General features: G+C 37.3%; 1 protein-coding gene across 2 annotated transcripts in view; it reads left to right on the top strand.

Moving 5' to 3' along the window:
• Positions 1–19,539, top strand: part of LOC129776991 (MLX-interacting protein) — a 133,141-nt gene extending 113,602 nt beyond the window's left edge. For both annotated transcript variants that reach the window (XM_055783000.1, XM_055783001.1), the window contains 9 exons: positions 8,271–8,403; positions 8,462–8,635; positions 8,702–9,218; positions 9,274–10,295; positions 17,532–18,157; positions 18,232–18,359; positions 18,429–18,552; positions 18,614–18,743; positions 18,808–19,539. In XM_055783000.1, coding sequence (XP_055638975.1) covers positions 8,271–8,403; positions 8,462–8,635; positions 8,702–9,218; positions 9,274–10,295; positions 17,532–18,157; positions 18,232–18,359; positions 18,429–18,552; positions 18,614–18,743; positions 18,808–18,995 — 3,042 coding nt within the window. In that variant the 3' untranslated portion in view covers positions 18,996–19,539. The remainder of the gene's footprint in view (positions 1–8,270; positions 8,404–8,461; positions 8,636–8,701; positions 9,219–9,273; positions 10,296–17,531; positions 18,158–18,231; positions 18,360–18,428; positions 18,553–18,613; positions 18,744–18,807) is intronic.
• The last annotated feature ends 2,003 nt before the right edge of the window (positions 19,540–21,542 follow it).

Here is a 21,542-nt window from a genome sequence, read left to right on the forward strand (position 1 = left end):
AGTAACTAGAATATTTGTTCTTTAGCGACTTCAGCATTTAATTGTAAAGTAATGCTCTTTCACTATGGTTGGCGAGGTTCATGAGTGTACTAAATGAGAAATACCAAATCTGAAGCTTTCAGAACATTTCGCCATGTTCGAAACGGGTGGCGCCTAAACTCTAGAATGAATGAAGCAGGAAAAAAGTCACCATACAACCAAGCTGTTAGCGTTGTAACACCTTGGCTGAAGTTGTTACCAAATAACAAACAATGTTTGTCCTTCGCTTGTTACTATTTTCCCCATTGATTGGAATCCCGTTACGATTTAAGATTATCTCGAATACATCTTTCCTTGGAGGGAATGATTATTGTAAATCTATCTTTGAAATTTCGGAACTATTTGCAGGATTGTTGAAGAGCCCACTGCAGAATTTTGTCGGCCGATAGTTTGGTCGGCTTGTTAATCAGTATGGAGAGGGATGCATATGCGCATACTACATCGATTAAGTGGTGCCGTTTTTTACACAAACTAGCAGGCCAACTCGACCAAACCATCGGCCGATAAAAAGGAAGCAGTCTGCTGGAACTCTAACAGTTGGATCAGCTTGATCGCTGTCACCACAAAAAAAGACAAGCATTCGATCCTCGATAGCTGCATTGTTCATTCAGTTGAAACGGAATATGAAAACCTCCCCTGAATGATATGAGTATTCAATGTTTCAAACCACATCATGGCGCTTTGTATGCAGCTTAGAGCGAAATAAATCGAACATGAATGACAGAACTATCTAACTTATCTGCCAAACAACAAGCCAAACGATTTTTCGAAAACGGACCGAATTAAATCGAACCCCAGCGCATTGGAACAGTTTCCTCTTACTCCCTCAGCAATATGTATAAGTAGTTATTAGAGTCATAGAACTTAAAATACACGTGGTTACTGGCAGAATTTTCATTTCTTCTGAAATGTCGCATATCGAATAGGAAACTGAATTTCAAGTCTTGGACAAATGAATCCGAGTGAAAGGTATCACGATGCATAAATTGGCAAAACGTTTCGGTATTCATCCTGCAAGTGTGACATCCATCATCATTCAGGGAACATTAATCGATTTTCCGTGTAGAGAAAGAAAACCAAAAAAAGGTTGAAGTTTGAAGAAAACAAATGCGTGCATTTTAATGGATGAAGAAACATATGGAGCAATTCAACACCAAATCAGCCGAAAAACAGTAAAATAACTAAAAATCCAGGAATCTTTTTAAAATATGAGGTTTGACACTGCAGTTGGAAAATTACTGAACTATTTAGAAAAAAATAAATGCACTGTTGAAAAATTTTACTCAAAAATTGAATTTAATATCAAACAGTAGTGGCATGGCAAACACATCAGTCTTGCTTCGAGCCAGTTGTGTTAACCATATGCTTCCGGTAATGTAAATGTGATCCTACATGACGTTTTATCCTAAGACCGACCGTTCTCGACATATTCGTGAGCACGTTGTTTCACGGACATGATTTTAATTGTCTAAAACTTTATTATCTCGAGAACGGTTAGTCCTAGGATGAATTCTTGCATATAGTTTTTCAAGCAAAATTGCGTGTAGATTACATTTTTTACATTATGTTCTTAAATTGTTGCGATTTCGCAAAGTATTGAAATTTTCATGATTTTTTTTTAAATTCATATGTTTATTTTGGTGAACCGACACATGAACACTATGCGTCAAACTATGTTAAATTGAAAAAGTTTTCTAATAAATAAATTTTCAAGAATATCGAAGGGATCATGCTTTGAGCTATGAACATTTTTAATTTTAAATTAAATTTTTGAGTACGATTTTTTAACGGTTTTAAATGTCATTGATTCTGGATGCCCCCTTATATAGGGGTAAAATTGATCATATGATAATAAACACTGTGATAGGTAACTGCCATCTTATGTAGGGTAAGTGGGGGCAGTTTGGACCCCATAAGCAAATCGCCTTATATTTCCAAACCAATACGGTCTAAAAAAAAACGCCATAATTAACATTTTACTTTTTGCTTTTACTTTTTTTTATAGATCGATAAAGAATACCAAATCCTTTCAAACGACTGCGATTTTTTACAGAAATGTGACCGTAAAGCCGTAAAAGCTCGAAAACGTAGTGGCGTATGCTCCATTTCCACTGTGATGTGGCGTAAGCACCATTTCCCTTACGATTATGATGTAATTTGATTGTAATACGATGTGATTTTGATCTGTTTTTATGGCAAAGAATGAACGAGCAGGGACAGCAAATTTCAAATAACAACATCTTTCGCTACGGACGTTTAGCATAATGAGAGTCACATGCCTTCTTTCTTGTAAAAAAAAAGACTTTCGAAAAGTCCGTCATGCCAAATATTTTAATCAAAAAAAGTCGAACCCCAGTAAATTCTACATTTATAATAGCAATTGAGGGGCTTAGAATGAAAGGGGTGTAAGTGATTTGATCGATTTCTCTACATCGACTCTCTCTTCTGGTCATAACTTAGCTGCAAATACATTCCCAGTTGTATTTGACAATGTGGAAGATAGGTCAGAACCTCATCTATCGGATTCTATAGCGAACTTAGTGGCGTATACTCCATTTCCACTGTGATGTGGCGTAAGCGCCATTTCCCTTACGATTATGATGTAATTTGATTGTAATGCGATGTGATTTTGATCTGTTCGTATGGCAAAGAATGAACGAGCAGGGACAGCAAATTTCAAATAACAACATCTTTCGTAACGGACGTTTAGCATAATGAGAGTCACATGCCCTCTTTCTTGTAAAAAAAAGACTTTTTCGAAAAGTCCGTCATGCCAAACATTTTAATCAAACACAGTTGGACCCCAGTAAATTCTACATTTATAATAGCAATTGAGGGGCTTAGAATGAAAGGGGTGTAAGTGATTTGATCGATTTCTCTACATCGATTCTCTCTTCTGGTCATAACTTAGCTGCAAATACATTCTCAGTTGTATTTGGCAATGTGGAAGATAGGTCAGAACCTCATCTATCGGATTCTATAGCGAACTTAAATTGGATGTTTTTGCAGTTGAGTTATTAACTAAAGAAAAAGTTGATGAAGAAAAATCGATCAAGTCACATACACCCCTTGCATTCTAAGGCCCTCAATTATTTTTTTGAACTTCAAATCATGTACTTAGAAGCTCTGTTTCAAAGTCTCGTCAAATATTTAAATTCATAAATTCAAACTCATATGCAAAGAAAAAAAATATCCTAGATTGAAGTGTATTGCTGTTCTCACATGTTGCACATAAAGTTTATAACTAAATAGTTGAAAAAATCATTAATTCAATTGTTGATTACAAGGATTTCTCAACAGTGTATTCTATCTTCAGGAATCAAGGGAAAAAGCTTCTTGACGATATTTACTTACCTCACCTGCTCAATTTCTCTTTCAGATGAATTGAAACTGACTGTTGATTGAAGGGTAAATGTCGGATTTGGTACTGGTGTACTCTTCTAAATTCTCCATCGAAACGTATCTTGTAACAAAACTCAAAACATCCTCGTGTAAACTGTGTCTGCTTTACATCGGATAATTTCGGACGGCATTATTTTATTTAACACAGATGTTTTTTAACTGCGTTTTGGATTGGAATAGGAACGGTGCTGTCCATAATTGTTACAATCGGGTTTTCAACTACGTACCTGCTCCACGCATACTAGAAAGTCGAAAAATGTGTAGAACTGTTCTCCCTGATGCTTTCTCATACTCCGCTCAGAGGTGGCATTTTAGAGAAAAATAGTTGGAAACAGATGAATATTCGCCAATCGGTTGTGGAAACAGGAATGAGGAATCGCTGTTTCCACAACATACTGGCATTGATAACCTAGTTTAAATAAAACTGCATTTTTATCAAAAATCAAGCCGATTGCAATGATTTTCCATCATGTGTACATGTTGTGTACAGATCAGATTTTCGTAATGTACGCGTATGCTGATTGTACATGCAATTTTAAGAGAAGCCTCGTACTGAAAATTCTCCCCTCTAGCGTCACTTTGCGAGATTACGGCAGTACTGTCATCCAGAAGAAATTTTTTTTGTCAAAAATCGACACTCTGGGACTTTTGGAATACGAGGCAAAACGTTTGGTTGTATGCGTATAGATAACAAATATCTTTGTATTGCACGAAACGCCGAGATTTACTGTTATGATTTTATGTACCAAGGGAGGATCTTTCAGTTTTCGAAAACCTTAAATTTTGACATCTGCGAAACTAGTAATTGAAGTCCAAATGAGCTAATATTTTTCATAGGGTATATTATCGTGCAAATCAACATTTCGCAGTAAGTTCCGAATGAAAAATCGATATAACTATATTCTTTAGCACACTAAACCATACGTTTTGCCGCGTATTCCGAAAAATTCCCAGAGTGTCGATTTTTGTCCAAATTTTTTTTTTTTTTGGATGACAGTAGATCTCGACGATTCATGCAATTTGAAAAAAATTGGCATCAATTTTGACATAGGACTATGTCTTTAGTTTCTATATAGTGTGGTAACGAAAAATGTAACGATTCATTAAGAGTTTTCAAACGCATATTACTCAAAACCGTTATTGCGACATATGTTGTGTTGTATACCATTAGCAAGGAAATTTATCCAGCAATTTTTTTTTGCTTAAGACATAAACAGTGAATATGTAAAAAATGTTTACAATTTGACAATTAAAATGGGTATGTTTCTTTCTATTTTACTAGCCACTCGTTTTCTCCCACAACGTAACGAGCAATCGTTTTGCCTACAATTCGGCGTTAACTCTCAATATTATTAGAAGCGTATTATGAATTATTCTCAATTTGCCGATAATAAGCGTTTATCAGTTTGAAGAATCAATGGAGAGATGATCTAGGAATTAGGATGATTTCACTCGTTAATCCCCAAAGATTTGGCGAGAGCCTGGCTCAGAAGGTTAAACGTTGAACGGGCTTTCATTAAATTGAAGTTCAGGTTGTTGTCCAATCAATTCGTGCTCAATTCCCGTTTTATCGTGTAGGTCTTGCTACTAACAATTTATGGAATTGTGTTCCAGAATGTCATTATATCATGCATGTTGTTTGGTTATGAAAAAAATTTAATTAATGAATTGAACAGGCTGCTGATTTAGAAGTTAGAGAGGGTATACTCACGCATATTTTTCAGTGCTACCATTTGATGATGTACCAAAAAAAAATACTGGTACTGGAAAAACTCAATTCAAATGTAATTTCTACACACAATAACAGTCCTATGTCAAGATACCGTCCGTGCCCTTAGGCCCAGACCTATCATTTTTTTTTAAATCCCTATTTGATGTACTCACCGTGAATGTGAATATGGTAACCAATTGATACGAATCATCTATTCATCTATGAAAAATAGGTAGGGGAAAAGGGGCGCAGTTTCGGACAAGGCTTTTAAAAAATAAGTGGTATAATTTTGAACCAAATTAAAAATATAAGTAAGCTAGCAGCACTTCCACCAGCAACTGTCATATAGTTCAACAGCTTCTGCTCGTTTATTACGTACGAAAACAACACAGCACCCTTTCTCATACACCCAGGTTTTTTTTACGCGGGTGATACGTACATTGTAAAAAAAAAATTCGCGTAAAGAAAGAACCGCGTCAATTCGAAAATCCGCGTTAATTGGAAAATCCGCGTAAAAAAACCAGGTTCGCTAAGTTCCGTCGCAAGCACTGATTACCGTCATATGCTCCGAGGGAGCATGAAAAAGAAATGTGAGCTGAGAGAGAGATAGAGAGATGTGATTGGGGTTAATTGGAAAATCCGTATATTTCTCCAGTTCCCTTGTGAACAATTTAGAAATTTGAGTACAGCATCTCAGTTAGTAACTAATATGCAAAAACATGCATACAACGGGGAAACTATTTTTTAGATAAATTTATGATTTGTCTTCGGATGGTGGTGGGACACATTCGGACATCTTTCACGGGGCACTTTTGGACACGGTTTAATACTTCTTCAAATTAGTGTGTGATTGTTGTTTGCTAACAAATATCAATATAGTCTGATTCTTGGGTCAATTATGGTTCGGAACTACAAAAAGAAAACCAATAGAGCCAGCATCGACGAAGATGAGATGGAAAGAGCTATCGAACTAGTTTCGAACGGAACGTTTTCGTAATTCTATTTTCACAGGTCGTCTAACTGGGTCCATCGACTTTGCCAATTACCAATTGCTAGCGGTTGGATGACGGGAAAACTGTTTCTTAATGTTCTGGAACATTTGAAAAAGGTAGAAAAAAATGGGTGGGTTATATCTATGATATAACCGCAAGGTTGACGTGGGACTACCTTAGCTGAGCAATCATTCGTTTGTATTGATTAAATTCTTGTTTGAATGAACAGGTTCCAAATTCAATTGAATTCAATATATTTGCTTTGTGAGTAAAAAGATAAGTAAACAAATGCCATGTAAAGTCAATTCATACATTGTGATAGATTGTTCTTCGATACAAGTAAATTTAATGACAGGCCTTTTACGTTTGGTATGATGCTTAGGACAAAATATATGTACGAAAGAATTACCAAACGTTTGATGAACCAGCCTAAGGCTGAAAATCTCTCTAGTAAAGACAAAAAAAATCAAACGATTATTTTATTTTACATTTCCCTCTGAAGTTTACATCTCTCAAGTGTACGTACTTCTCGAACCGCGAATTTGCTTGAAACTGGAAAGTTCATTCGCTTCTAGTGTCTGCACGGTTTTTCCAGGTTCCTAAGTTTAGAAGATCGTGTTAGGACAGACATATTACAGATTTACAGAGATAGACAGATTTCCTCCAGGCACCTCGGTTTAGAAATATCTGTTAGGGAACACATTTCGGTGGGAACAAAAGCTCCTCCTACTTTCATGTGTTTGCAATGCCGATCGTTGCTTGGTTTTGAAGTCTGTGTTAGGGAACATTTTTCGGTGAGAACAAAAGTCCTTCTACTTTCATGTATTTAGAATGCCGATTTCCCCAAGGTTTCTTGGTTTTGATGGCTGTGTTACCATCAAAAATCGGGCCAATCAACCGAGGCAGTTAGGGCGTTTAGATAACGCCTAATATATTACAGTTATTCAATTGTTTATCTAATGAAAAATAACATTTTGTTAGTTGCGATAGATCCGTAGAAATATTCCCTATAAATTGATGCAAACATCTTTCCGATCCAGTAAGAAATGTTCGAGTTATAAGCATTCGAAATCTTTCATTTTGTCCTGCATGTTCTGTATTTAGGTTTTCGTTTTAAACCCCCCCCCCCCAATATATTCCGGTTAGACGTAGTCCCACGTCAAAAGCAGCGTTAAATATTGCCGAGAAAATGGTATAATTCATGTATCCTTTCCACCTCATTGCATACATCGCTTGCAGCCGCTTTGTGGCGATGATGTTGTTTGACTCTGTTGCTGTAGTTAGTTCGATGCCGATGGCCTCAATAATTTTGAGGATGAGGCAGTTTAACGAGAGATTTTTCAAACCTGCTACAGCGACACCGCTCACGCGTGGGCTGGTGTGACCCAGTCGAATGACGGAATAGTTAAGAAGGCTGAAATTGGTATCTCGTCTACCTAGTGTGAGCGAAAGAATTGTACGATCTATTCTGGTATTTGGCTTGAGATAAGTCTCTACGATTATTGTCTTTTCGAAGAAACTCTGCAAATTCTAACTGTCTCGTTTGCAGGAAACGGGCATTCCATGTGATTAATCTAAGGTGATGTTTGGCTTTATGAAATAATAATTTCATTTTCCTGTTTTGTTTCACAGGCATGAATCTGCCAAATTGTCCATTGTAACTTTTTGGGCATGAGTCAAAGCAAACTGGGAAATATTAGGAAACAAGAGCAAGTAGAAGAGACAGTGGAAATACTAAGAAATATTGGATTGAAGTGGTCACTTCGGTTGGAAAGACATCTGTGCAATGCCTTATGAAGAAGAATAGAGGAAAAGTTCGCCTTTTTGGAAGCGATGAATGAACAGAAAAAGTGTACAATTATAATAGAAAATAGTATAAGATCTATCAGAGAAAATGTTTGCATTGAAAATGTACCCATTTTTCAGTACTTTCTAAGTTCGCCCATACTTTCTGATGCGGCATATAAGCTCTTGCGTCTTCAAATAATATGATTAATTCATTAGAGTGGTTAAAGTATTTGGGTTAACACATAGTAGGACAGTAACCGACACAATACGAGTTTCACTCACGTTATCAGAACAATTTATAATTTGAACTAATTGTTATTTTCCTTTTTTATTTTCAGGCTAGTGAATTAGACTTCCTGGAATGGTCCCCGAACAGCAACGAACCGATGTTTATGATAACGGATTGTATGCCCACAGATACTTTGCTCTCAACACTGTCGCAGTATCCGTTTCCCGATTCAAGAGAAATTGGTTTGACTTTGGTTCTGCTTTCAACAGTTCGAGATGATTTAACCCTATTTGTTTGTAGCGCGTGGAGCGGGTCGAGCAGATTTCATTCAACCTAGTCTTGGACCACTGCAGCCGAACTTTGACGATTTGATGGATTTAGATTTGGATTTTCTTAACTTTCCGCGTCTAGCCCCGGTACCGGAAGAAGGCTCGGAGGATATTTTGAAGGCAATCGACTATAATTATTCATCAGGTATGTAATCTATGTATGGTTTCACAATCTCAGACTACTGAACAACTTTCTTATATTTATTTACAGGTAGCAATCACATAAATAGCAGTAGCAGCATTCAAGAGATTACTGATACTCCCTCTAATATCACTCAACAAAACTCAACCCAGAGTCAAACTTCTCGATCACGTGGAAATACCAGCTCCGTGATAACCAGTCCTGGGGGTTCAATTACTGTTGGTCAGCAGCAGCAACCTTCTATATCATCAATCATCGCCCCAGCTACAATACATTATTCAGCCAAAATCTTTACTCAGAACCTCAATGCAACTGGTTCTCTATCATCTGCCACCTCTCAAGCCACAATACAACAGCAACAGCAACAACAACAACAGCAGCAACTAAATAACGCTGTGGGCACATATCTTTCTGCTCAAATAGGACCCCAAACTGTTTTGCAACAACCAATATTGACGACAAACTTGAACGTAACGAGTAACGTCAGTGAGCAAACATCTTCTATAACACCGGTGGTTGGGCCCAGCGACGAGTCTAACAAGGATCTCAAACCTAAATATTCTCGCAATTTTCTGAAATATCTAGGGTAACATTCATGGTGCACTCAATCATATCATATAACTGAACAGTTTCTATTACAGTCGGGAACCTCACAACTACGACAAATGTCCGCCCACTACACATCAAACCATGGCCTACAATTTGGTCACGCAGCCGCATTTGAGTCAAAGTATTCTCAATAACCCGTATGCTGCCTCCCCCTATCAGGTGCAACCAGGTGGAATAATTCAAATATCCGGAACGCCACCGGCCCAAAACATGCTGAACTATAACCTGCAAATGCCATCCACGAATACCGCAACGAATCCAATGAACTTATCGAGCAGCCAAATTACGGGGGGCAGTAATCCGAATATTTTGGTCCAAGGAATAAACTCCAAACTACTGACACACAGTCAATCTCTTCCGGTAGCGAATCAGCCTAACCAGCAGAAACCCCAACCGCGTTCGAATTCGATGCCAACGTCGCAAAATTCTCCGCCAGGCGCCATTCTTCAGCAGCCTCAACAGGAAATTTTCAAGGGCTCCCTACATCCGACCCAGACGTCAACTTATAAATCATATCACAATCACCAATTGCAACCTTACAAAATTCCTTCCCAAAATACGGGAGCATATGGCGGCAATAGCCGAAACATGAGAAATCCATCACCTCCAGGGCACCAAGCTACGGCCTTGATCCAGCAGCCTACCCTGGAGCAATCCCAACAGCAACTACAAGATCTCCAACTGCAGCAACAACAGCAGCCAACTTCTCAGCAGCAGCAACAACAACAACAACTGCAACAACAGCAGTCGCAACAGAAGCGACTTCCTCCGCATCCAACCAAAGAAATGTTTCGTTCGAACAGTCTACCCATCAACGCAACCTTTCCCTTGCCACCGAAGGAGGAAAACTTTGTTGTGCCTCGATACCAGGCGAAACAAAATCCGAAGCTTAGATCGCGGAGCAATTCAATGATTATGAAGCAGCCACCAGGAAACTCGATGGCTACCGCCATCAGTGGGGCGAATCTGCTTCCGGCGCTTCACACAACGACCAGCGAACCGATGCTGAACGTTACCAACAGTGCGCTGCTGGCTCAGCTGCTAACAACGAATAGTAAGTCAAATAGAACTTATGCAACATGTAAAATTAGTTGAATATTGCGATTTTCCCTATTGTCTAGCCTTTTTTTAATTGAGGATAATTACAGCTATTCGTGAATGGATAATGTTTTCTTAATTTAGGTTGTCTTATGAAATTAATATTTTCTGGTGAGAACAAATTGCACATATTAGTAATGTTCTCCTTTTTCTGTAACCCATAATGGGTGTAATGACAAAAATTTGGTCAAACATGAATGTGGAGCTCTGAAGGATTTTTGTCCTAGGACACCACCTGCACGTTGTTGGTGTTACAAAATACATTTTTGACGTAGGACTACGTCTTTGTTTCTATGTAGGGGGGTCACTCTACGAAAAATGTAACGTTTTTAAAGAGTTTTTCAAATGCATATTACGCAGAACCGTTTCTTACGATATATGTTATAATATATACAATCAGGCAGCAAATTTATACAGCTTTTTTTTCGCTTGAGACATCAACAGTGGAAATAATAAAACAAGTGAGCAATTTAGCGGATGCAAAGGTAAATAATGTATTATGCATTCTTTCCTTCAACTTCGTCCCCATGAATGTTGTATGCAACACAAAATTGTGTGCAATAATTCGTTCTATGAAACAAATTAGCAAGACCTTTTTCGAATGAAACATATTGAAATAATCAGATAGGGTTTTTATGCCTTTTTTTGAGAAAGAACATTTGCACAGTTCTACTCACAGATGCTTTTTCCTATTCATAAACACGGCTCATTAATGCTTAACGTTGCTGAGCCAGTTGGAAATAAAGGGTCATACTGCCATACAGATGAAACACAAATTTCTGCATTACTCGAGAATTAATCCAGCAAACGAAACCAAATTTAGCATGAGAAGGATATAGAAGGGGTGAGAAATGTTTTTATGGTGATTCGACATTTTCCCCTCCAAATTTGGCATGTAAAGGTTTTAGGAGGCGAGAAATGTTTTTATTGTGTATATTCCTCCCCCTCTCTAAGGGTGGGTTTAGACTAGGGATATATTCATGTGAAGAAATATGATGAGATTTATAGAAATCGCATCAACCGTTTACACTAGCGTGAACTTCTATAATGAATATATTCATATTTTCGGTGAATTTATTCACCTGAAGTAGAACTGCATCCAACTTTAGTGATTTCTCACCAGTGAGAAATTCACAAGCGTTCACATATGCTGAATTTATTCAAGTTATATATACCTCGAATAAATGTATCATATTTATTCTCACCCGTTTACACCTATTTTCACGTGAATAAATCCATCTATAGCTATAGATCTCCCTAATGTAAACCCGCCATAAAGGAGGCTGTCATACAAATGAAACTCAAATTTCTGCATAAAGTGCGATTCACATACAACATCCACGTCACGTTCACGTTCCGTCCCGTCACGTTGCGTCAATTATTTTTCCAAGCAGTTCTTATGCAAACATTCACATACACCGGCAACGGGAACTTTGACTTCTTAACTAGCTGACCCGGCGAACTTATTCTGCGTTATTCTACCTGATAACCCATTTGCACCTTCAAACAAATATCATGTAATTTTAGAATATATCATGATGTAATTTTAGAACATATGGGTATTCAATTTACCGAATTTTCAGAGCTTTCCGGAAATTTTCGAATTTTTCTATCCGCTATATTGATCTATGGGCCAAGACAAATACAACAAAATGAAGACGACTCAAATCGGACCATTCCTTCTTCGGGTTTTACGCTTAGAAACACATTTAGCCTTCCATTTTTATTTATATAGATATAGAAGATAAAAGATATAGGAGTGCGTTATTTCCCTGAAAATCCATTTCCACTTTCAAACAAAGATCAATTTCAATAGCGCAAACATCTAATGGACCGCCAACGCTTATCATGATGTAATTTTAAAACATGTGAAAATCAATTTTCCGAATTTTCCGACCTTTCCTCAGAGTTTTCCGAAAATTGTCCGATTTTTCTCTCCATAACATTGATCCACGGGCAGAGACGAATACATCAAAATAGAGATGGCTTAATTCGGGCGATTCCCTCTTGGGATTTCGCGCTTAGCAACACATTTGGCCTTACATTTATATTTATATAGATTATCTATTATCTATCTTGTAAGAAAAAAAAAGTAAAAGGGTCTGAGGCTAGAGGCACGAACGGAAGTTTGACGTAGGACTGTGATTGTTCTGAACAGTTGTTTTTTTAAATGTAATTATTTTCATTATTCAGAAATCTGTTAGTTTGACTCTGTTGAAACTCCAAATAGTTGCCCCGAAAAGGGCCGTTTGTTATATGAACTGATAACCGTCAAACGGTTTGTGACGAACAACAAAAGAAAATTAGCTTATGTGAGGAAGTTCAACTGTCTAACTGAGCATGATTAATGAATATCAGTGTGGCATATAACATGGTGGAATGGTAGATGAAGTGTATGTGGACCGATAAACAAAAAAAAAATATCGTCATTGCACAATGGTCCAGGAGATGCATTTAAGTGGAAATTAGCATTTAGAGCTCGACAGTTATTCTCTAGACAAAAACCGTCTTAGACAAAGTTGTTACTCATGATAGAGCGCTCGCTTTTATGTCGTCCAAAATAGGGAGACCAAAATTTTCGATGAAATAAAAAATCTAACTTTCTTATCTTTATAGATAGAAGTAAACATAGTTCGACAATGTTGTAGCTTCAATTATTTAAGACATCTTTGTAGAACAAAGTTTTTCTCTATCTCTTGAAATAACCGATATAGCACAAGTTGAAAATACGATTTCGTTATATTTTGAGGTAAAATACATATGAAATTATGTAGAGCAAAGGTATTGTGATTTCTTTCCATTGTCTTATTCTTATTATTAGTCTTAAGGCATTAAGGCAAAGAGAGCAGGTAAAATAATGTTCGTTTGTAGACTATTGGTTCTACTGCTCAATCTATCATAGATGGAATTGAGTCATTAAGAATTATGAATATGAGTCATGAAGATTATTAATATTTCACTTCGTTCCATTTTTGTGATGCGATGTAATGCTGATCTCAATAAGCCCTAGCATGATAATCGTTGCCATCCTCCTAGTATTGATATCATTTTTCGCTGTACCATTGCCCATGTTGCTGCAGCCCGGAAGACACTTGCTTACGGTATTCGTCACCCCGATGTACGCTTACTGGACTATCTTCAACTGGACTTATCTATAACAGGGCTGCAAAGCAGTTATGTATCAACAATAGATGTCATCTTCAATTGCTTTTGCTGTTTTGCAGTCCAGTTAACGAATAAAATTCTATAATTTTGTTGATTTCCCTGCCCAACTAACGAAAGATCACTGTATGGGGGACACTTTCCTCGTTGCTTTGATGAAATCTTGCACGAAATTTGAGTGATGCATGAAATCTTGCATCTTGTTTGATAGAAAGAATCATTTCGCACAATTTTGTGTTGCATCCAACATTCATGGGATCGAAGTTGAATGAAAGAATGCATAATACATGATTTACTTTCGCATCCGCTCGCAAAACATACCTCTTTTATTTGTTAAATTGTTCACTTGTTTTATTATTTCCACTGTTGAAGTCTCAGGCGAAAAAAAAGCTGGGAAAATTTCCCGTCTAATGGTACATATTATAACATATACCGTAAGAACGATTCTGCGTAATATGCATTTGAAAACTCTTAATAAACGTTACATTTTTCGTAGAGTGACCCCCCTATATAGAAATCAAAGACGTCAAAACAGACTGAGAAACGGATTTAAATTAACAAAATTCATAAACTTGTTACAATTTCTGAACAAAATATCGTAATTTTGTACGCCATTTTATTTGTGCGAGTAATTTTCGTGTACGAACAACAACTCAAGCAAAACAATTTGTTGTACGAAACAAAAAGTCAAATTTTCACTAAAACTCGTCATTATAATATAAACAACATCATCAAACACATTTTTCGTTTGATATTTTTTTCAAAATTTGTGAAAAAAACGTGTTACTTTTCCACATAGAATACATGTTCGATACGGAACAGTTAATTTTCATTGATATTTTTATTTTAACCCTTTCGTTACGAGCGTCGTCATTCACGCGACGACCTGTGTGTACGAACGTCTTTAGACGACATCAGGGTGATACTGCACATCGATCACACCAGTGCGAGGTGCATACTTTTCGGCGCAATGCTCCGTTTAACGGTAGCACTCCGACGTGCTACCGTTAAACCGAGTCGTGCATACAGGGCGGTCCGCCCCTCCGCACCCCCCAGTCAACGCCACTGGTTAAAAGTGTGTTCATTTCACCCGAATGCGAATCGTCATGGCTCCTATTATGCAACATAACGATGACCATTGATATTAGCGTGAAGCACGAAGATTTTTATTTTCTCTTCTCCATTCGACGAGAATGACTATTTTCAGCTATGGTTAGAAATCGTCGTGATTTGCGGCCGCATGACAATTATCATCATTTGTGTGCAACGCGATGATGTATATTGACGAATTTACGCAAAGCTGAATCAGCTCATGGCACCACCTACATTAGAGCTCAGAACCAAAAAAGTGATGATTTTTGTTTATTCTACGCACTGAAAAGCAAGATTCTGTCGTGATTATTCATTATATTTCTATTTAGATTCATTTCAACCATTAAATGTCGTCAGTATATGACAAGAAAGTCAGGGCTTAGTATATTTACGATGGTTTCAACACGCGATTGAAACAAAGTCATTGATAATCTTCGATAATTTTGAGTTTGATGATGCATACAGGTTATGAATACTGTGGGTAATGGTAATGAAATCGATATCATATTGAGTTGGATGATATCATTGATAATGTAAGGGCCGATACGAGAAGGTTTTGCAGTACTTTAAGCGCAATACAGGCTACTCATCGATTACCTAGTGGAAAAAAATAACACTTATACCTATCCATTCTTCAAAATATACACATTGTAAAATGGCGATTTTCTAATCTTTTTAGCGTACAAAGAATACGTGAAACCGAGAAATTTGAAGATAAATTCTGATTTTTCTAAAAAAATTAATGAATTTTATACCAAAAAAAATCTAGGGGTTGTATCCGAGACACGACCGCTTAGGACGTAGGACTACACAATCTTTTTTCTTTTGAAATTTGTTGGTTTATCAATTCGGATATTATTTGCGAACACGTGGAAATTTCATAAATAACACTTTAGTAAAAAGTTCCGCGGCCCTGGAATGGTTTGATGGCTTGCGTGGTTTTGTAGAATCATTTCGAGAAGCAACGATTCTTTCTTGCGTTTGCAAGAACAATACACTAATTGGTCATATGCAGCGTTGCCAATGTTCCAGTTTAAACTGGATTCTTCCAGTTTTTTTCACCCGATCCAGTCAAACAGTTAAACCCTAAAATCTTCCAGTTTTTTCAAATATTATCCAGTTTTATCCAGTTTTTTATATGTGTGCTTCAGTTTTACCCATTTTATGTAAAATAAATTCAAAATGTATAAACAATATCCCTCACTTACACTTCCTAACCCTGGCCAAATTTAGTTTTTTTATTACATTTATTGTTCGTTCGATCCCATTTGCGTTTACCTTGGATTGATCTTTATTTTATTTCACACTCAACTCAGTGTTATTTTTTTTCTTGCTTACTCTTCCGAATTTCTAGGACTACCATTTCAACTAGCAATGTTCATAGTCTTACCCAAATAGGTTCATAGAGCTCGTGTGCTATGCTGGCTTTGAGTTTATATAATCATCAAATGTTATAGGCCCTCCTAATCGTTTTAAATTTCAGTAGACCTTAGTGTCAATGAGCTCCATTGACTTTGATTGGCATGAGCATAAAACCCAAGTAATTTTGTCCCCGGTTACATCAAAGGGATATTAGTTTCTAATGGTCTCTCAAAGGATTTTTAGTTCTAAATAGCATTAATATTACGCATGATCTAAACTCTCCTATTTGATGCATATTTCGAAAAAAAAACTGCAGTCTTTGCATAAAATACATAAGCACTATAATGTTTATTTAGCAAGTATGTATACTATGGATATTTTTCCAAAAGTATATTCTCGAGCAGGAGGAAATATTTAAGGAACCTCGTTTTGATCTTGATACCCAAATTAAGTTTGGACAAGTCTGATATAAAAGTAAAATACTAAAGAATAATATCAAAATTGGAGAGAAATAGCTTTTCAATACCAATATTTTATTATTTCAATACCACAGTAACACTGGAGCAGTATTGCCCTGGTGCTTTGGTATTGAATGTGCTCTTTTTAGTATTGAAATAATATTATGGGACCCAATGAAAAAATATTCTAAAATTTTCTAGAAAGAAAGATCCTCAAATATTGGTTTACAGTAATGTTCGAGTAGTGGAAAACATCATTTTGATCTCCTCGACTTATATGCTTAATTAATTTTTTATTTCGCCATTTTATGAATGAATATATGAATACGACATGAAGCTTCAAAGGAGATTATATTTCTCAATCATTGGAATGGGTAAAAAATCGTTTTATTGGCAATCTTTTTAAAATAAAACGGTTTTACAGGATCCAGTTTTCTTTCAGTTTTTTAAAGAGCGATCTTTCAGTTTTTTGAAAATTATTATTGGCAACCCTGGTCATATGCCATAATTTGTTTCTTTATATGCATGCACGCATTGCACTGAGTATTCAACGAGAGGCATCTTCTTCTTCTTCTTTTCCTTTGTTTACGGAGACTTTGAATCTAGTGATTCATTCGTCTCCGGTTTCTATTCTAGCGGGTGCATTAGTTGCCCGTTATTGACAGCTCTGTTCGGGAAAGCACACAAATGGACAGAACAAATATATGGGGAAATGGGCATGCTTCCAATTTTTATCAATATAAACCATATACAGACTATGGGATTGTAATGTATAGCATATAAAACAAATCTTAGAAAATTTCCGACTCGATTGGTATGCTTAAATCCGTTCGCAGTAAAAATAGCTATGAACGTTAACTTTATTTCATAAAAACGTGACCTGTTTTCTGGTTTAGCACCCTCAATGTAAGACGTAGTCCTACGTCAAAAACAAAACATCATCATTTTACTCGCTGAGCCATCTAGTTGTAAATCCAACGTAAATTCGTCAATTGCATCGTTGCTGCTTCGTTTGAGAGGAAATATAAGACTTCCATTTTTTCTTCTCCTTCGTAAGACGAGAATGACTGTTGTCACATCTGATTTTAACTCTACCCATTCACTCTTTTCTATTGCAGATACGGCTGCTCTTCTCAACATGAAGCAACACAGTACATCCTCAAGTGCCATAAATAAGTTATCCTTGCAGAAACAGCAGCAGCAGCAACAACAACAATCCAGTCAACACATTGCTCATCGTCAACAACAGACGCAGCCACAGCAGCAGCCGCTTCAAACCTTCCAACAGCACTCGCTGGGAAGTCCCATTTCTCCGACATCTTCCCATCTGCAACTCAGTCAATCCGCACAGAGTCCCCAGAACCAACCGCAAGCACAGCTTCCATCATTGAGTAATCTTCCGGGACACAATTCCGTGTTGACCTTCGCTTCGTCTACCCCCTGTGCTGGCATTTCCTTGTCTAATCAGAGCCTTTCGGCTGAGTCAGTACTGGATAACGATGCACCAATGTCACCGATTGGCGTCGGGTCTGGCACAACCGATAGTGCGGGCAGCGTTAGTAGCAGCGGGGGTGGTGGTAGTGGTGCGACTAGCAAATTTATCCAACAGCAACATACGCGAACCGACAACCAGCGACGCACCGGACACATTCACGCCGAGCAAAAGCGTCGCTACAATATCAAGAATGGCTTCGATACGCTGCACTTACTTATCCCCCAGCTGCAGCAGAATCCAAACGCCAAGGTGGGCTTTGAATTGAGCCCAAGAGGGAAGCTGATTCCAACCGAGATCTTTTCCTATTGTTATCTTTCTTACAGTTGAGCAAAGCCGCAATGTTGCACAAGGGCGCAGAGTACATCAAGCAACTACGATCGGAGCGTGCGGCAACCAACGAGAAAATGGACGCATTGCGTAGAGAAATTGATGCACTTAACAACTCGCTGAGGTAGTTCTTAATAATTGTAAATCTTTTTTGAGGGACGAATATTGAATAAATCTATTTTCACGCTATCAGTAATTTACAAACCGCGCTGCCAGCAAGTGGTGCTCCTGTGTCACGTCAACGGACAGGTCGTGTTCAAGAGCTGTACCACCAATATGTGCGACAACGAACACTCGATAATTGGAAATTTTGGATCGTAAGTGACTTTGTATATCTAAAATTGATTGGAACGTAGAACAATCTTATTTTTTTGATAGTTTGGCCTAATTTTCGAACCGCTGATGAATACCTTCAATCAAACTGTTTCCGTTGCCAACATAGACGAAATGTGTCGTACTTCGCAACTGTGGGTCGATCAACATTGCTCACTGGTGGAGTTAAGGCCAGGTTTGAACTTACAGCAAATGCAATCATAGATTAAAAGATTGATAATTTTTTTTAATTTTCACAGCGGTTTCGAACAAACTGAGGCAACTTTCGACGACCACAGACATTCTGTCTGATCCGCCCACTTCGTTGCAGGAAGAAGTGCTAAAAGCTATTTCCACATCGATGCCACTAGCCGGACCCAGTGGCAACAACAGCAGTCACGGTGGCAGCAACGCAAACAGCCCTAACCGAAATTCTGGAGGAATGTAATCAGGGTAAAAAGCCGTTATAGTTACAGCTACTGAGTTATAAGGGGGGTTTTTGAGAAACATGATCCATGAGATATTGAGTGCCTTCAAAACAAAATCGAGCTGGATTGAGCCCGATCAGAAATGATCGGAGAACGGTGGGGAACTCTGCCTGATAATTACGTGTGACCGTAATCTTCCACTAGAACTGAGTTTGCGTTTAATAGTAAGCAGTACAATTTGTGCGATTTTGTAGCATTTCGCCCCAGTAGCGGATTGTTTCAACAAATTTGAATATTTCCGCTTGAAGTTACTGTAAAATTTTTTTGTTTTTATTATTATCGTTTTCTTCATTACTCTCATTGCTATCGTCTATTCAAATATGTTTTTTCGACAGTTGAGAAAACAAGAACGAATTGGGGAAGAATAAGAACCATGCTACACGTTGTGTACTATATAAGTTTTTTACTTGTTGAATGTTCGCTTAATTGTAATGATACAACTAGATAACTGTACCATACTACAATGTAAGAAGCACAGGATGAATATATTTTTGTGGAAACATTTTTGTAAACATTGTAGATTGCATCCGAACGGTCCTTCAGTCTCAGCTTCATTTATTTTATAGCGAATTCGTTTTTGTCCAGTTTCAACCCCAGTGCCGCACTAACTGCTGTCAAAACGTTTTTTTATTCACTCAGTTTCGCACTCAGTGTCGCACTAGTTCGCCCCGAAAGCTGTTAGTTTCGCACTGAGATGTTTCACGGGTTGGCACTCGGGTTCACCAATACAACTATACTGAACTGTCAAGTTCCGAATATTGTTTTGGGAAATCTAAAAATAAAGACTATTAAAATGGAAAACCTGCTGCTTTTGCTTTTGTATTATTGGAATCGTAATCCAATTCGGATTCTGATTTTGAAGAGTAGAGTAGACGGCATTAAGCTACGTGTGCTTTCATTGGGAGGTGAAAATAATGATGGATATTCAGGTGGAATAAATTTCAAAATCAAAATTATGAATGAAAATTTACTTTAACGTATCGAATATTTATTTTATGTGATTAAATAAAAGTTTTTTTTCCGATATCGCAGAATATTGAACGAAAACTGTGTCTAATGATGGTTTTATATTATAATAGTAATTATTTGTGGAACAAACAGGAAATGCATCGACAAATGTTTAAGTGAGTGTCAGAACTACATGTGTTAGGTAATCAAACAATATTAAGTAAAAATTTTCATTCAAACTTTTATATGCTTACACTGCACTTGGCCCTTCTGATCTGATGGAGAACAATTTACCTCCCAAGCACTAATATCACCACCAGACGTCGACACTGTACATTTGCCGTCGTAAATATAAACAAATCAGACTATATAACGCACACCAACAAACCACCGCATTCGTGAAACTGAAAACGGTTTTTTTATTACAGAGTCAGTTTGGCACTGACTCAGTTTTAAAAACGAATTCGCTATTATTCTAACACAGTCTTCGACTATTCGTACAGACTGTTTCAGACTGTACAGATTTTGTTTCGTTACAAACTAGGTATAATTAGTAATCATAGATCGAAAAGCATTTTTAGTCAAATTGAAGTCGAATACGTCACAAACACCATTAAACATACGAAGACATGTATCAAACGGGTTGTTGCAGCCGTAATTCGTTCTGTGATAAGGAATGGCTAGTAAACATGAGTTCCAAAAGCGTCAAGGAGGAACGTTTAACGGAAACCGTGCAGTTCAGGACAGTCAATATCTCCTTTAATTGTATCGAAAATAAACATCCGCTGCATTGTAACGCGTCTGGTCGATCTCCAACCCTGTCTGGAAGGTCGGAAAACGATCTAAATGTTCGTGATTTTTCTTCGGATGCCAGGAATAAAGTGAAGTGTTTGATTATTTTGGTTACTGTTTATGGTATACTAGCTGATCCGGCCAACTTCGTTCCGCCCAAAATTTATTTGTCGTTGTGACATTCACGTTTTCTAACTAAGCGCACGTTCATGGGTCCAATCGCCGAGCTGTTCATTGTTTGATCTTCTAATCTACCCTTTAAATTTTTTTTTACTATAAAATGTCAGTACTTCTACCAAAACTCGACATTATAATATCAGATTATTTTCAGACACAATTCTCGTACAAGATTTTTTATCCACTTTTAAATAACATGTTTCTCCGTTACATGGAATAAATGTTTGATACAGAAAATATAAATGAATGAAGACAGCCCTAAGTCGGACAATTCCTTTCTCGAGTTTTGCTCTTCTCAACACATCCGGCGATCTATTTTTATTTATATAGATAGAAGAAGATATAGGAGTGCGTTTTATCACATTAAAATCCATTTCCATTTTCGAACGAAGATCAATTTCCTTAGCGCGAACATCAAATGAACTAACAACGCTTGTCAATATGTAACTGTAGGACACATGCGAATTGAATTTTTCGAATTTACCCATTTCCTTCAGAGTTTTCCGATAATTTTCAATTGTCATGTTTGGTTGGAATATGCTTGGTTGAAATATGTGCATTATTTTTATGGGACCCCCTCTCCATTCCAG

This window comes from Toxorhynchites rutilus, chromosome 3 (genome assembly GCF_029784135.1).
Source record: "Toxorhynchites rutilus septentrionalis strain SRP chromosome 3, ASM2978413v1, whole genome shotgun sequence".
NCBI classification, from domain to species: domain Eukaryota; kingdom Metazoa; phylum Arthropoda; class Insecta; order Diptera; family Culicidae; genus Toxorhynchites; species Toxorhynchites rutilus.